The following is an 18,317-nucleotide window of genomic DNA, read 5'->3' on the forward strand; positions in this document are numbered from 1 at the left end:
AAAAATCAAAGCCAAAGCTTCCGAAAACCAATCTCATGCACATCCCAGATGTCAGTATGGAGTAGTACAAGAGCAAGTTACTCACCTTGATCGAGGCAAGGCACAAAGCACCTTCAATTTTCTAGTTTGAATAACTATAGACATTTATGGACCTAATTTTCCAAATTATCATCCAAATATACATATGTGCAGTAAAACACCAAGGCACACTATTGTCCAAATGACCTGTTTTAACGCTTTAATATTCTGTGATCCAAAGTTCACAGGGTGAAAGTTAGAATTGGACATTCCCACTGAGTATTTAGAAAACATCACATTATGCTTCTGATTAATCTTTCTGGCTTCCTCTACAATACCACAGCACCTGGCCAGATTTCATTCATACAGAATGTGATCAGTTTATTTAAAATGCCATCCAGTTTCAGTTCATGTGGTAAGTGAAATTAAATTGTCAGACCAACTTAAGAAACAAACACTGAAATTTCCTTTCCTGCAGAAACAAACAAGTTTCAGGTCAAGCTTTAATACATGTCAGCTGTGGCTCAGCCGACAACACTCTCACCTCCGCACCAGAAGGTTGTGGATTCAATTAGCTGCAATGTCAATGGGGCAGATGTGGCATGCTGCTCCAAAATGTGTAGTCCAAGACAAATTTCCAAATTAAATAACCAGCCATATCATTACACTGTAAACTTGTGTGCGAATTTGCACAAATACAAAGTGCTTTCTTCAGCACAGAAAGCCCAACTCTAGCTGTCTGCAAAGGACTGAGTCATACGTCAAGAAAACACAATACGCCAAATGAGGAATTTTCATTCATTGGTTGGAAACTTACATTAATCTTTTAATGAAAAAATCCTACAATTAACTTTTACAAAACTGACAACCAAGATGGCCACTGCAATTTGCATCTGAAATACCAGAAGATCGAATCGGAGACATAAGTCTAACAAGAAGCCCTGCCAGGACAATGCTTTGGCTAACTGAGATTATCCAGATCACCCTCGTCAGCAGGACATTCAAAGTCATCTTGAGGCATTCATGAATGGAGACATCCCTCCAGGGGGTAAACAATGACAATACCACTTGAGAGGGGCTTTGGGTGTAGATTTTGGACCTCATTAAAAGCAAAGGGGATTGAGAGAACCATGTAACCGTCTCCCCAGGCTGTGTAAAACTGGGAATTTTGTTACGCACAGAAAGACGAGCAGTAACTGAAACTGAGCAGCAGCAGAAGGCTGTGTGCCTCCTTTTCTCTCTCTCTCTCTCCAGAAAACATCAAGTTTGAAAACCGTCCGCAATGTGGATCCTCCAAGCCTACAGATTGCTACAGCCAGGGTCGGGGGGGGAAAGAGAGCAACCCATCAGTCTGCCTGCAAGAAGACCCTGAGCAAAGCGGGCAAGCCACAAAATACACTTTGACTAGCCAACGACTTTCAAGAATACAATACCAGCCAGAAGACCACCGGATCATCCAAACTCAGACTGTGTATTAAACTTTTATTTGTTCTGGACGTTAATTCAACCAAAAAACCTACTTTCCACTTTGTAGCCTATTTGTGTGTGTGTGTGTGTGTGTGTGTAATCCTCGTGTGACTGTGTGCGTGAAAGTGTAGCATTTTTTAAAATTATTTTTAGATTGGGTTTAGCTTGTTGAGTATAATTAACTTACCTCTTTCTTGTTTAAAAACAAAAAAACCTGCCCGATTGGTTCTTTCACCACCACATTAAAGAAGGGACGGGGGACGGGGGGAGGGGAGGGAAGGGAAGGGACGGGGGGAGGGGAGGGGAGGGAAGGGACGGGGGGAGGGGAGGGGAGGGAAGGGACGGGGGGAGGGGAGGGGAGGGAAGGGACGGGGGGAGGGGAGGGGAGGGAAGGGACGGGGGGAGGGGAGGGGAGGGAAGGGACGGGGGGAGGGGAGGGGAGGGAAGGGACGGGGGGAGGGGAGGGGAGGGAAGGGACGGGGGGAGGGGAGGGGAGGGAAGGGACGGGGGGAGGGAGGGGAGGGAAGGGACGAGGGGAGGGGAGGGAAGGGACGGGGGGAGGGGAGGGGAGGGAAGGGACGGGGGGAGGGGAGGGGAGGGAAGGGACGGGGGGAGGGGAGGGGAGGGAAGGGACGGGGGGAGGGGAGGGGAGGGAAGGGACGGGGGGAGGGGAGGGAAGGGACGGGGGGAGGGAAGGGAAGGGACGGGGGGAGGGAAGGGAAGGGACGGGGGGAGGGAAGGGAAGGGACGGGGGGAGGGAAGGGAAGGGACGGGGGGAGGGAAGGGAAGGGACGGGGGGAGGGAAGGGAAGGGACGGGGGGAGGGAAGGGAAGGGACGGGGGGAGGGAAGGGAAGGGACGGGGGGAGGGAAGGGAAGGGACGGGGGGAGGGAAGGGACGGGACGGGGGGAGGGAAGGGACGGGACGGGGGGAGGGAAGGGACGGGACGGGGGGAGGGAAGGGACGGGACGGGGGGAGGGAAGGGACGGGACGGGGGGAGGGAAGGGACGGGACGGGGGGAGGGAAGGGACGGGACGGGGGGAGGGAAGGGACGGGACGGGGGGAGGGAAGGGACGGGACGGGGGGAGGGAAGGGACGGGACGGGGGGAGGGAAGGGACGGGACGGGGGGAGGGAAGGGACGGGACGGGGGGAGGGAAGGGACGGGACGGGGGGAGGGAAGGGACGGGACGGGGGGAGGGAAGGGACGGGACGGGGGGAGGGAAGGGACGGGACGGGGGGAGGGAAGGGACGGGACGGGGGGAGGGAAGGGACGGGACGGGGGGAGGGAAGGGACGGGACGGGGGGAGGGAAGGGACGGGACGGGGGGAGGGAAGGGACGGGACGGGGGAGGGAAGGGACGGGACGGGACGGGGGGAGGGAAGGGACGGGACGGGGGGAGGGAAGGGACGGGACGGGGGGAGGGAAGGGACGGGACGGGGGGAGGGAAGGGACGGGACGGGGGGAGGGAAGGGACGGGACGGGGGGAGGGAAGGGACGGGACGGGGGAGGGAAGGGACGGGACGGGGGGAGGGAAGGGACGGGACGGGGGGAGGGAAGGGACGGGACGGGGGAGGGAAGGGACGGGACGGGGGGAGGGAAGGGACGGGACGGGGGGAGGGAAGGGACGGGACGGGGGGAGGGAAGGGACGGGACGGGGGGAGGGAAGGGACGGGACGGGGGGAGGGAAGGGACGGGACGGGGGGAGGGAAGGGACGGGACGGGGGGAGGGAAGGGACGGGACGGGGGGAGGGAAGGGACGGGACGGGGGGAGGGAAGGGACGGGACGGGGGGAGGGAAGGGACGGGACGGGGGGAGGGAAGGGACGGGACGGGGGGAGGGAAGGGACGGGACGGGGGGAGGGAAGGGACGGGACGGGGGGAGGGAAGGGACGGGACGGGGGGAGGGAAGGGACGGGACGGGGGGAGGGAAGGGACGGGACGGGGGGAGGGAAGGGACGGGACGGGGGGAGGGAAGGGACGGGACGGGGGGAGGGAAGGGACGGGACGGGGGGAGGGAAGGGACGGGACGGGGGGAGGGAAGGGACGGGACGGGGGGAGGGAAGGGACGGGACGGGGGGAGGGAAGGGACGGGACGGGGGGAGGGAAGGGACGGGACGGGGGGAGGGAAGGGACGGGACGGGGGGAGGGAAGGGACGGGACGGGGGGAGGGAAGGGACGGGACGGGGGGAGGGAAGGGACGGGACGGGGGGAGGGAAGGGACGGGACGGGGGGAGGGAAGGGACGGGACGGGGGGAGGGAAGGGACGGGACGGGGGGAGGGAAGGGACGGGACGGGGGGAGGGAAGGGACGGGACGGGGGAGGGAAGGGACGGGACGGGGGGAGGGAAGGGACGGGACGGGGGGAGGGAAGGGACGGGACGGGGGGAGGGAAGGGACGGGACGGGGGGAGGGAAGGGACGGGACGGGGGGAGGGAAGGGACGGGACGGGGGGAGGGAAGGGACGGGACGGGGGGAGGGAAGGGACGGGACGGGGGGAGGGAAGGGACGGGACGGGGGGAGGGAAGGGACGGGACGGGGGGAGGGAAGGGACGGGACGGGGGGAGGGAAGGGACGGGACGGGGGGAGGGAAGGGACGGGACGGGGGGAGGGAAGGGACGGGACGGGGGGAGGGAAGGGACGGGACGGGGGGAGGGAAGGGACGGGACGGGGGGAGGGAAGGGACGGGACGGGGGGAGGGAAGGGACGGGACGGGGGGAGGGAAGGGACGGGACGGGGGGAGGGAAGGGACGGGACGGGGGGAGGGAAGGGACGGGACGGGGGGAGGGAAGGGACGGGACGGGGGGAGGGAAGGGACGGGACGGGGGGAGGGAAGGGACGGGACGGGGGGAGGGAAGGGACGGGACGGGGGGAGGGAAGGGACGGGACGGGGGAGGGAAGGGACGGGACGGGGGGAGGGAAGGGACGGGACGGGGGGAGGGAAGGGACGGGACGGGGGGAGGGAAGGGACGGGACGGGGGGAGGGAAGGGACGGGACGGGGGGAGGGAAGGGACGGGACGGGGGGAGGGAAGGGACGGGACGGGGGGAGGGAAGGGACGGGACGGGGGGAGGGAAGGGACGGGGGGAGGGAAGGGACGGGGGGGGGGGGAAGGGACCGGGGGGGGGGGGAGGGACGGGACGGGGGGAGGGGAGGGGGGGGGGGGAGGGACCGGGGGGGGGGGAGGGACCGGGGGGGGGGGGGGGGGGGAGGGACCAGGGGGGGGGGGGGGGGGGGGGGAGGACCAGGGGGGGGGGGGGGGGGGGGGGGAGAGGGAAGGGACGGGGGGGGAGGGAAGGGAAGGGACGGGGGGAGGGAAGGGACGGGACGGGGGGAGGGAAGGGAAGGGACGGGGGGAGGGAAGGGAAGGGACGGGGGGAGGGAAGGGAAGGGACGGGGGGGGGGGAGAGGGAAGGGACGGGGGGGGGGAGAGGGAAGGGACGGGGGGGGGGGGAGAGGGAAGGGACGGGGGGGGGGGGAGGAGGGAAGGGACGGGGGGGGGGGGGGGGAGGGAAGGGACGGCGGGGGGGGAGGGAAGGGACGGGGGGGGGGGGAGGGAAGGGACGGGGGGGGGGGGAGGGAAGGGACGGGGGGGGGGGGGGAGGGAAGGGACGGGGGGGGGGGGGGGGAGGGAAGGGACGGGGGGGGGGGGGGAGGGAAGGGACGGGGGGGGGGGGGGGGGAGGGAAGGGACGGGGGGGGGGGGGAGGGAAGGGACGGGGGGGGGGGGGGGGGGAGGGAAGGGACGGGGGGGGGGGGGGGAGGGAAGGGACGGGGGGGGGGGGAGGGAAGGGACGGGGGGGGGGGGGGGGAGGGAAGGGACGGGGGGGGGGGGGGGAGGGAAGGGAGGGGGGGGGGGGGAGGGAAGGGAGGGGGGGGGGGGGGGAGGGAAGGGAGGGACGGGGGAGGGACCAGGGGGGGGGGGGGGGGGGAGGGACCAGGGGGAGGGGGGGGGGGGGAGGGAAGGGACGGGGGAGAGGGGGGGGGAGAGAGAGGGAAGGGACGTGGGAGGGGGGGGGGGGAGGGAAGGGACGTGGGGGGGGGGGGAAGGGACGTGGGGGGGGGGGGGAGGGAGGAGAGAAGGGAAGGGACGGGGGGGGGAGGGAGGGTGGAGGAGAGAGAGAGCTTTCCAGATGGAGAACAGAGAGCTACAATGGCTTGAATTAACTGAGAGAGCAGCACGCCTAGTGAAAGCCCGGCTAGTGAGGAAGCTACCCCTAGCTCAGGACTGTGCTGAGCTCAAAACTCTCCCAATTGATTCCAAAGTTCCATGAAAAGCTTGAAATGGCAGACAGAGAGCTGGACTGTGTTGCTACAAAACAAGTTAACAGAAAAAGCCATGAGGTTTATTCACTGTTGCCAGATAAAAGTTCATCAAATGAGCTAGTACTAGAAACATACCGCCAGAAATTCCAAACTCTCCGAAAACAGTCTGACCAAACTTACCACAAGTTTGAAAGAGTTAAGTAGCTTGCTTTTCATCAGTCGATATGGGTACTTAAAGTACAGCCCACATATGAAAACTTCAGAGAGGTGATCTTTCTCGAAGATTTTAAAAACAGTGGCGCAGTGGTTAGCACTGCAGCCTCACAACTCCAGCGACCCGGGTTCAATTCTGGGTACTGCCTGTGTGGAGTTTGCAAGTTCTCCCTGTGTCTGCGTGGGTTTCCTCCGGGTGCTCCGGTTTCCTCCCACAGCCAAAAGACTTGCAGGTTGATAGGTAAATTGGCCATTATAAATTGCCCCTAGTATAGGTAGGTGGTAGGGGAATATAAAGACAGGTGAGGATGTGGTAGGAATAGGAGATTAGTGTAGGATTAGTATAAATGGGTGGTTAATGGTCGGCACAGACTTGGTGGGCCGAAGGGCCTGTTTCAGTGCTGTATCTCTAAATCTAAAAAAACTCACCTCCCCTTTCTATTAAAACCCCACATAAAGGAACAAATGATTCCAAGAGCTATGCAGACCACAATTCTGGCTAATGAATTTACCCTTGTACACAAGCCCTTACTCCAAGGGAAACCCTTCCCTAGTCACCCCAGCAAAGCATAAAAGGTGAGGGTGATAGGAGCCTGAGCAGCCCTGGACGAGAATGGAAAGCTGGACACACGGGGGCCCTCCTCCAGCCAAAAAAGATGGTAATGAGAGCAGGAGAGAGACCCAAAGACCTGTGTGTTTCCACTGTAACGAGGCAAGTCACCTTCGAGCTGACTGCTGGAAATTATGGGGAAAACCTGTAGGATAAATCAGGGCACATCTGACCAGTGCAGGAGAAGGGGCCCTGATGGAAAGCACTGCAGAGCAGGCTGTGGCTTTAACTGCGGCAGTAAGACCCAGTAAACCTACTGCTGTGGGTGCGGGAAAATTACTGGTCGAGAGAGCTTACTATGCACAAATTGGCTGCCACATTTCCTACATTACAACAGTGACTACACTTTACAAGTATTTCTTGGCTGTAAAGCACTTTGGGATGTGCTGTGGTGCGAATGGTGCTATCTAACTCCAAATGCAAGTCTTTCATATCCCACTAATTTGCCCAATGCTCAAGGTAGTGTGCAGAATGCAACATGCCCCATGTCTGCCAGCAATGTAGTAGCTACAAAAAGTGCTGCAATACTTCCATAAATATCTGTACTGACACTCTGGGGGAACTTTCCGAACCCTCATGCCACTGGCGAGCCATCGTATTTATAAGATTGCAGGTGTTCTGTCCAGTTTTCTGCCCATTAATGTCAATGGACACAAAATCACAGGCAAAGCACCAATAATTTTATGCCATCTTCGGCATGCAGGGCCTCAATGTTCCAAACCACCGCGCCCCACACCCCCCCCCCAACCCCAAGTCCGACCCTTACAATGCCATTTAACACTCCGAAGACACAGATGTCTGGTTTGAGAGTGATAGATTAAATGATGCTATGAAGTCTTTTATCCACCCGTACAAAAAACTTGGGTGCTGGACTGCACATCAGAAAATTCATAACTTAGCCACGTACTCTTCCATAGTTTCCAGCGTCTGTGAGTACAGCAGTAAGCACTAGGTCTAAAGACTTACCTAAAACTCAGTAACAGACTTGTGAAATCTGCAACCTTGAATAAAGCCACAATTCCTACAGATTGCTGAAGACAGTGGAATCCAGCTTGTTCTTCCTGATTTTCAGCAAACCCCCAAAGGCCCAACTTAAGAACCACTATCAGTGAGATTTCTTTTATTGTGCTCACGAGAATCCCCTTTTCTGTGGATAGAAACCACAACTGAGGCTCTGCAAGTAGAATCAAACAGAATACTATTCATCGTCCTCAGTGAGGCAACTCCAAGGCAAGTCAATGGTTCCTGGCACAGATCACCAAGATCATTACAGACTTCCCACCCTCGACTACAGTAACTTTTAGGAATCCCTGAATAACACTCATGCCTGCTGCCCTGCCATTAGCTGGGCAGCAGTGCAAAATTCACTTGCTCTCATCAAAGTGATTCATTAAGGTTGTCTATCCACGCAGCACACTCCCACCATTTTTTTCAAACTCCAGCAGAAAGCAACTCAGTGTCTTTCCAGAACACGAGTGTGCCAATATGGGCAAGCTTGGACCTAGTTGTGGAATTCTGTTGATCAGAAGTGACATGGCTTGTGCAAAAAGGATAAGCAATTTCCTTGATTTAGGGAGGGAAAAGTTTTATAAGAATTAGATTTCCTATTATGAACTTTTGAAATATCCTCAACAAAGTAGTTATTTTATCCCTTAGATAATATCCCTAATGACACTTCATTAAACAGTGACTCAAGTGCGCATAAAATACTTCTAAATGTCACAAACTTTAATTTACTTTGCTGATACTTTGGCAAATAATGTACAGAATAGCACTGCTGCATCTTCCCTTTAACATAATTTCTATTTACATTGAACTGAGAAAACTTAACAGATCCATTAACTTTATCTACTATTTTACTTTATTAAACTCAAGAGCCACCATTGGTGATAAAGGTATATCTCCTCCTCCTCGAAGGAAACTGATTGATTTGTTTTTCTAAACACAGCTGCAAGCTAGTGAATAAAAATGGCAAAGAAACGAGAAAACACTATAAAGGATGTCAAAAACTTGGCTTCACGGCTCTGCAGCATTAGCATCGCTTCAATTAAGGAGCCCAGGAAATGCATTCCACTGGCAAACTCCATCCCGCGGGCGGGCGGGCAGGCATGAAATTAGAGAGCAGGGCCCAGGGCCGCACTCAACAGAAATGCGCAGACCAGGCCCTGTGGAAGAGGCACCATCAGCGCCTGCCGGAGAGGTCACTCAGAGCCCAAACCTGGTTAACGCATTCAATGTTCGCCCTCCCCCGGACCGGTTGCCGTTTATTTATAACAGGCCCCCGGGCTCGACGGAATTTCCGTTACCGGGGGGTTAGAGAAAGAGAGGAGCGAGGCCTGGTTTCTCTTTCCTTCCCACCCCCCCGGTAACATTTCACCGTAACATTGAGTAACACCACACCCTCTGGGGGCGGTTACCGAGGATACGCGCTTCCCACCGGTGTAACCGCACTGCCCATGACTCCAGGCCCCGTTTACAGGCCTGGTTGCCCCGGTTATCGCGATGATTTTTCGCGGCAACGACTCACTCGAGAGGCCGGCTTCTGCTCGAGGCCCCACTCCCTCCGCCCGTTACCCTCCCGCGGCCCTGCCACCAACCGCCTGCGCCGCTAAGAAATCCATCCTCCTCCCCTCCCCCTCAACCAAACACCACGGCTCATACAGACCTCGTTATTAAAGGCTTTGACGGCCTCCATGGCTCGGCGCTTTCACTCGTTTCTTTCGGATGTTAAGGGGTAGGACGGCCGTCGCTGCTGGCAGAAGTCGAGGCGATGGAGCTTGGGGCTCAACACTGAGTCAGGCGCGGCAACAACGGCCGCGCTTCACTCATCTTACCGCGGTGCAGGAGGGAGCCAATATGGCGGCGGGCGCAGAGAGTGGATCTGGAGCGGACAATCGCAGCGTCTCTGCAGAGGCAGGGAGGGAGAGCGCTCACACACACCCAGAGACACCTAGCGGCCACAGCCTGCAATAACACACAACCTCCACAGCACCGCACCTCACATCACGTTAATGTTCATCCACTGGATGAGATAACATCAATCTCTTCAAAAAAATACCCTCCACACATTTTAGTCCACAAAAAAAATCAATAGACAGTCAGTGGCTGCAACTGCGAACAAAATTCGGTACACCAACACTTCTGGAAGGAACCAGCACAACATCTCTTGTATCAACGGGGGAATGTTCGAAGTCAAAATTTATGTCAGATAAAATAGTGAGACACATCCTCACTGCATTTAAAGCACAGATTCTATCCTCCCCTAACCCCTTGAGATGCATCAAAAGAAACCCCATATAAAAGTTTTTTTAGATCTGTTCTTTCTTACTGTCCGGAAATTTGGATCAACTGAAAGATATACTGCTGATTTGCAACTATCACTGTTATGGCACTCACTCATTTTGGTTTAATATCCTTACCAGTTGATGTATCAGCCTTCAAGTTGGCAAAACTCTACGGGGTTGAATTTCCTCAGGGGTTCTCCCAATCATCTGCCGCAACTTGGGTAGAAACATTCGTGGATACCGAAGGGTGAATTTTTGCTTGTCTACTATAACCTATGCAGAAGAGCTCCAGAAAACTCTGAAAAATACAGCTCTTCCACTAAGTTACCGTGAATGAACAAGAGAAACCCACAGAAATTCAAACCATTTTTCATGGCATTCCCATGAATCTACTGCTGAAATTATGATGGACAATTAGGAGAGACACAGCAGATATTCACCCCATATTGCTATTCAGTGTGGCTACTACCAGCACGTTTCCCATATTAACATAGTAGAATCAGACAGCACAGAAGGAGGCCATTTGGTCCATCGTGTCTGGGTTAGCTCTTTGAAAGAGTTATCGAATTAGTCTCTTTCCCCTGTTCTTTCCCTGTACCCCTGATTTTTTAAGCATTTATCTACATCCCTTTTGAAAGTTACTATTGAATCCACTTCCATTACCCTTTCAGACAATGCATAGCAGATAATCACAACTCACCGAGTAAAAAAATTTCTACTCATCTCCCCCTGGCTGTTTTGACAATTATCTTAATTCTGTGCCCCCTGGTCACTGACCCTCCTGCCAGTGGAAACAGTTTATCCCTCTCTACCCTATCAAAACCCTTCATAATTTTGAACACCTCGATTAAATCTTCCCTTAACATTCTTTGCTCAAAGGAGAACAATCCCAGATTCTCCAGTCACTCCTCATAACTGAATTACCTCATCCCTGATACCATTCTGGCGAATCTCCCCAGTGCCCACCTCCAAGGCCTTGACATCCTTTCTAAAGTGTGGTGTTCAGAATTGACAATAATACTCTTGCTGAGGGCTAACAATCTAATATCACTGAGTGCAAACTTATTCAGTGCAACTCAATGATTGCAAACTCTTTTTAGTTTCAAAAAGCTATTTATTTTGTCATTGTTACTTTTTCAAAATAAATATATATATATTTAAATTAATTTACAGTTAATGTGACTTCTACTAACCATAAACATCACTCACAGTATCTACTCACATTGACAGCTCAGGGAGTAAGAGATTACAAAAGTATCAGAATTTCTACAGCACAAACACATAAAAACAGTGATTATAATAATAAAAACACCAACTGAAACAGCCTCAGATGGCTTGGCCATGTGAGCCGCATGGAAAATGGCAGGATCCCCAAAGACACATTGTACAGCGAGCTCATCACTGGTATCAGACCCACTGGCCATCCTTGTCTCCACTTTAAAAATGTCTGCAAACGCGACATGAAGTCCTGTGACATTGATCACAAGTCGTGGGAGTCAGTTGCCAGCGATCGCCAGAGCTGGCGGGCAACCATAAAGGCGGGGCTAAAGCGTGGCGAGTCCAAGAGACTTAGCAGTTGACAGGAAAAAAGACAGAAGCGCAAGGAGAGAACCAACTGTGTAACAGCCCCGACAACCAATTTTATCTGCAGCACCTGTGGAAGAGTCTGTCACTCTAGAATTGGCCTTTATAGCCACTCCAGGTGCTGCTTCACAAACCACTGACCATCTCCAGGCGCTTACCCATTGTCTCTCGAGACAAGGAGGCCAAAGAAGAAGAAGAAGAAGAAAAATACCAACTGAAACAGCCTGTGGTCCCAATGCTGATTTCTATGTGGGCTTGCTGAGTTATAGCAACTTGGAAATATTATATTGGCCCATATTTTTCTGCCAAAATAATGGCAAGTTTAATGTGCATGCCAGTATTAATGTATAAATCATCCAGCAACTTGTGGCAAGGAAGAAATTCACCATGAAATGTGAATCAGTATTTCTGTTGCTGGCTACTATTTGCCACTCTGCCATTATTATCCTTGCAGCTCACCCTCAACCTCCCTGTGAGTTTCAAGAAATTGCTGCATTTGCACATTAATTGCACATTGAACAGTGAATACCTTTTTAATGGGGAGATTTATGTTCCTGCAATGCCAATCAACCTCTCCAGCTCAGACAGGGAACAATTTAAACTGTGGAGTCTCATTCCTACAGTAGTAAATCGCTGTTAGAGATTTTTTTAAAGTTAAAATTCAGTATTTTATATATTTTGTTCTTACTTTTCCTTTCTTTTTTCTATCTCTTAATCCAATCATTTTTCCCTTTCTTTATGATTCTTTCTGTTGATTTTAATTCACCTTATTTGCTCCTTTGTCATTCCTCTGCTTCTTCCTCCATCTCATTGGTTAAGGAGATACACTTTTGGTCCCATTGTTCACCAAGGTCCCAGGTGTCTCATTGCATCATTATCAGCTCATACTTCCAGCAACTTACAAGCAAAATATATTTCACCTGAAGGGTGAGGGAAAGAGTCTAACATGGCAGAATCAGGGCCATTACAAATTTACAATATAAGGTATTGTTATAAATTCCTAATTATTGATGCAATATACAAATATAGGAATAGGAGTAGGCCATTCAGCCCCTCAAGTCTGTTCTGCCATTTAATTAGATCATGACTAATCTGTACCTCAACTGCATTTACCTACCTTTCATCTGTAATCATGTAAAAATCCTTACCTAACAAAAATCTTTTTTGTTTGGCATTTATTTGTTTATGTGAGCATCACTGGCAAGGCCAGCATTTGTTGTCCATCCCTAATTGCCCTTCAGAAGGTGGTGGTGAGCCGTCTTCTTGAACTGCTACAGACCATGTTGTGTTGGTACACCTTTTAAGACTGGAGCTCCAGGATTTTGGCCCAGCAACAGTGAAGGAACAGTAATATAGTTCCAAGTCAGGATGGTTTGTGGCTTGGAGGGGAACTTGCAGGTAGTGGTGTTCCCATGCTTCTGCTCCTTATCCTTCTAGGAGGTAGAGTTTGGCAGGTGCTCTCGAAGGAGCCATGGCGAGTTGCTGCAGTGCATCTTGTAGATGGTTACACACTGCTGCCACAGTATGCTGGTTGGAAGGAGCGAATATTTCAGGTCATGGATAGGGTGCCAATCAAGCAGACTGCTTTGTCTTGGATTCTGCCGAGCTTTTTGAATGTTGTTGCAGCTGCACTCATCCAGGCAAGTGGAGAGTATTCCATCACGCTCCTGACTTGTGCCTTGTAGATGGCGGACAGGCTTTGGGGAGTCAGGCGGTGAATTACTCATTGCAGAATTCCCAGCCTCTGACCTCCTCTTGAAGCCACCATAATTATATGGCTGGTCCAGTTAATGGTAACCCCCAGGTTGTTGATGGTGTGGGGATTCAGCGATGATAATGCTGTTGAACATCAAGAGGAAATGGTTGGATTGGAGATGGTCATTGCCTGCCACTTGTGTGCCACTTATCAGCCCAACCCTTAACTTTGTCCAGGTCTTGCGGCCTGCGGGCAAGGATTGCTTCAGTATCTGAGGAGTTGTGAATGGTGCTTTGTGCAATCATCAGCGAAATCCCCACTTCTGACCTTATGGTGGAGGGAAAGTTATTGATGAAGCAGCTGAAGATGGTTGGGCCTAGGACACTACCCTGAGGAACTCTGGCAGCGATGTCCTGGGGCTGAGATGATTGCCCACCAACAACCATAACCAACATGGTGCCACTTAGTTATTTTCTATAATTTCTTAGAACATAAGAACATAAAAAAAATAGGAGCAGGAATAGGTTATATGATCCCTCCAGCCTGCTCTGCCATCCAATGAGATCATGGCTGATCTTCTACCTCAACTCCACTTTCCTGCCCTATCTCAATATCCCTTGATTCCTTTCTTCTCCGTGTACACCTTTGAATTCTCACATTTCAGCGACATATTGCTACTGGAATATTGACCTTTATCTCAAAGATGCTGGAAGACAAGTGGGAAGAAGTTCCACTTCAGTTGTACAGAGCCCTGGTCAAATCCCCTTTACTGCATTCAGTTTCAGATACTGAATCTCAGAAAGGATATTGACCTTGAAGTGCATACAGAATGATACAAAGGTTTACTGGGTTAACATATGAGGACAGATTGTATAAATTTGATTTTTATTCATTTGAGTTTAGATGTTTCGGGGTGATCCAATTGAGGTTTAAAACAATAAAATGATTTGATAGGGCAGATACAGGGAAACTCTTCCCTCTGATGGTGGACTCCAGAACAAGGGGGCACAATCTTAAAATTAGAGTTAGGCCTATTCACATAAAGGATACTAGAAATCTAGAACACTCTGCCCAAAAGGTTGTGGATACTTGATGAATTGAAACTGAACTCAACAGAAATCAAGACAGCATTTGACTGAGTATGGCATCAAGGAGCCCTAGCCAATTGAAGTCAATGGGAATCAGGGGGAAAATTCTCCACTGGTTGGAGTCATACCCAGCACAAAGAAAGATGGTTATGGTTGTTGGAGGCCAATTATCTCAGCCCCAGGACATTGCTGCAGAGGTTCCGCAGGGTCATGTCCTAGGCCAAACCATCTTCATTTGCTTCATCACAAGGTCAGAAGTGGGGATGTTTGCTGATGATTATACGATGTTCAGTACCATTCGCAACTCCTCAGACACTGAAGCAGTCCGTGTCCACATGAGCAAGACCTGTACAACATTCAGGCTTGGGCAGATAAGTGGCAAGTAACATTCATGCCACACATGTGCCAGGCAATGAAGATCTCTAAGAGAGACTCTAACCATCTCTCCTTGACATTCAACGGCATTTCCATCACTGAATCCCCCACTATCAACATCCTGGGGTTACCATTGACCAGAAACTGAACTGGACCAGCCACATAAATACTGTGGCTACAAGAGCAGGTCAGAGGTTGGGAATTCTGTGGTGAGTAAGCCACCTCCTGACTCCCCAAAGCCTGTCCACCATCTACAAGGTACAAGTCAGGAGTGTGATGGAATACTCTCCACTTGCCTGGATGAGTGCAGTTCCAACAACACTCAAGAAGCTCGACACCATCCAGGACAAAGCAACCCTCTTGATTGGGTACCCCATCCACCACTTAAACATTCACTCCCTCCACTACCAACGTGCAGTGGCAGCAGTGGGTGCCATAATCAAGAGGCACTGCAGCAACTCACCACGCCTCCTTTGACAGCACCTTCCAAACCCGCGACCTCTTTCACCTAGAAGGACAAGGGCATGGGACACCACCATCTGAAAGTTCTCCTCCAAGCCACACACCATCCTGACTTGGAAATATATTGCCGTTCCTTCACTATCATTGGATCAAAATCCTGGAACTCCCTCTCTAACAGCACTGTGGGTGTACCCGCACTGGATGGACTGCAGCGGTTAAAGAAGGCAACTCACCACCATCTTTTCAAGGGCAATTAGCAATGGGCAACAAATACTGGCCTTGCCAGTGACACCCACATCCCATGAAAGAATAAAAAAAAGCTAGGTTGCAGATCCGCTGTGATCTCATTGAATGGCAGAACAGACTCAAGGGGCTCACTTTTCTAAATGTGTGAAATGAATTCCTGTTCTTATGTTCCTACATTCCTATTGGTACAGGAGCAAGAACAGGAAGAAGAGGCTGATGATGAAGAAACACCGTCACTCACTCTCACACTCGCAGCCACCTGCTCTGGTGCTTACTCAGTGCACTTTAGAGGGTAGCTTGCATGTGGTGAGACAACTGGCACGAGTGGCCTGCAAACAGGGCAGAGAGAAAAAATAGCTTAGATACCAGCTTGCCAGAGGGCAAGGTAGCTCATAAGTTCTGGAGCAGCGTACAGAAATTCTTGGTGTATTTGCAGGCCTGCCAGAAAGCCTACAGTCACTGTCAAGGAGCATAGAGGAGCCTGGCACCAAATACTGCACAGAGCTTGGACCCCAACTCAGCTTGTGGCATGCAAGCTCAGACAGCTGCCTTCATGGCTTCGGATACCAGTGTTCAAAGAGGCAGTCCAGCAATCTATCTTCCAATACATTGCTAGGATTGGTGCAGCGCATCCCCTAGGATGTAGCAGTGGCTCCCTGAAGCATGAACCTACGGTCCTCTCAGAATGGCAGCATTTGTCCTCCCACCATTGCCACTCTGCCAGTACACTTGCTGTTTGTCAACCAGCCAGCCCAGACTGCTGTCACCAATGCCAAGGTAGTGCAGTCAAAAGCCAAGCATTCTACAGTTAGAGCACCATAATGTCATCCTGCAAGGCCATCTGCAGTCTCCCCCACTGAAAGTCAGCAGACTTTCACCAGCCATGCTGCAGCCACTGGGTAACACTATGTGGGAGCACTAGTACAGGTAAAGGCACTTCAGAGGCACAAAGGGATGCACCAGGGTGATTAGTTGACGTTTGTATGGAATATTGGATGGCTTTATTGATAAAGTTGGTTTGAAATGTTTGTTTTGTGGTTTCAACATTGTGGACAAGAGAACACTGTGATAGCAACAGAGGAAAGGGAAGGTGTGGAACTGTTGCTGAAAGAAGAAATTGAGTTATATTCACTGGTATGGCAGTCAGATGAACTGATCACAGACAGCATGGCCAGAAAGGAGATTTGCTGGTAGAGAGGGAATGGGTGATCGCCAGACAGACAAGGAGGACCAGGCAAATAGTGCAGGAGTCTCATGAGTACATTTCATTCTCTAACCAGTACTGAAAACTGGTGAGGCCGATGGTTCTTCTGGCAGAGCCAAGGCCACAGCACCATGGGTGAATCAGCTGTACAGGCGTTGGGGGCGAGCAGAAAGGTCAGGAAAGCAACAGTGATAGAGGAATCAATAGTTAGGGAAACTGCGGCCTAAGGTGTGACTATGGTATGATGTTTCCCTGGTGCCAGAGTCAAATATGTCACTGAGCTTCTGCAGAACATTCTGAGGGGGAGGGTGAACAGAGAGATCAGGATCCATATCAGTGCCAATGACTTAGGTAGAAAGAGAGATGATGTCCAGAACACAGATTTTAGGGAATGAGGAAAGAAATTAAAAAGCAGGACCTCAAAGTTAGTAATCTCTGGATTACTCCTGGTTCCATGTGCTATTGAGTACAGAAATACGACGATACAGCAGCTGAATGCATGGCTGGAGAGATGATGCAGGAGGGAGGTTTTTAGATTCTTGGGGCATTGGGACCAATTCTAGGGGAGGTGGATCTGTATAGTCAAATGGGTTGCACCTATACAGGGCCGGGACAAATATCATGGTGGGGAGGTTTACTAGTGCTATTGGGGAGGGTTTAAACTAACTTGGCAGTGGGATGGGAACCTGAGCATTGATTCAGAAGGGAGGAAAGCAAATTTGGAAATGGAAGACAGAAAATTAGTGAGTGAGTGTAGAAGGCAGAGGAAGTTTGACAGAGGTGGAAGGAGTGCACTGTTTATTTTAGCACCACTTCTCCACAGGTCACAAAATATCTTAAAAATTTTCCCACTTACAGATACAGTCAATCATATTTTTCCTAGAAATGAACACACTAACCAGGTTTCTTTACTGAACAATAAAATTATCAGTTTATTATAAAACAAGTCTTCGCTAGTAATGAAGTAAAACTTAAACACACAGATCAAAATTTTAAAGTTCCCTTTTTACCTTAATCCCTTCACACTCACACACACAGATACACCAGTTAACCAAAAAAAATAAAAGGGATCTTTTTAAATTCAGATCACTGTTACGGACAAAAAAAAACTTGGGCAGAATACTTGCTCATTTTTTGAAGAAAACAACAGATGGGATATGTTGTTCCAAGACTGGCATACAGTCTAACTTCTCAGTACACGTAGGCAGGTCACTGAGATCTTTCAGAACAGTTTCTTTCAGGTGGCGTTGAGAAGTAATTTAGCAGGCTTTCTTCAAATATAGGAAACAAGATGTAATAAAAGCAAAATACTGCAGATGCTGGAAATCTGAAATAAAAACAAGACATGTTGGAAATACTCAGCAGATCTGGCAGCATCTGTGGAGAGAGAAGCAGAGTTAACATTCCAGGTCAGTGATCTTTCATCAGAACTGTCAGCACTGTAATCTCATGGGCCATTCGTAATATTTCTCTCTGGTACCTCTGTGGCACCACTACCTGATGAACCACTGTCCACTCTTTGCTCTAACTCCATTTCCTCATCAGTACCTCATTATTTAAATAATAGCAATCAGGGAATCCCTCTGCTTCAATTTAAGGCTGGGCAGCCTGTGCTAACTCTCTCAGTACTGGGTCTGCTTGCTGAGCCTCAGTTAGGGAAGATCCATTTAATCCATTCCCTGGGTCCTCTAACTTTCCAAAGAAAGTTTCAGATAGACAGACCTCATGGTCATCTGTCTGCAGTGCCAATTCAGTCTCCTCTGGAGAAGTTAGTTTGGTCATGGCCCGATTCACTACATATTTAGGGGAAC

General features: G+C 51.5%; 1 protein-coding gene across 2 annotated transcripts in view; it reads right to left on the reverse strand.

Annotated features, from left to right (window-relative positions):
- The window catches only part of scaf8 (SR-related CTD-associated factor 8), a 192,126-nt gene extending 182,630 nt beyond the window's left edge, over window positions 1–9,496 (reverse strand). For both annotated transcript variants that reach the window (XM_068044814.1, XM_068044813.1), the window contains exon 1: window positions 9,233–9,496. In XM_068044814.1, the coding sequence (XP_067900915.1) occupies window positions 9,233–9,262 (30 nt within the window). In that variant the 5' untranslated portion in view covers window positions 9,263–9,496. The remainder of the gene's footprint in view (window positions 1–9,232) is intronic.
- Between the last annotated feature and the right edge of the window lie 8,821 nt (window positions 9,497–18,317).

This window comes from Heterodontus francisci, chromosome 13 (genome assembly GCF_036365525.1).
Source record: "Heterodontus francisci isolate sHetFra1 chromosome 13, sHetFra1.hap1, whole genome shotgun sequence".
Classification (NCBI taxonomy): domain Eukaryota; kingdom Metazoa; phylum Chordata; class Chondrichthyes; order Heterodontiformes; family Heterodontidae; genus Heterodontus; species Heterodontus francisci.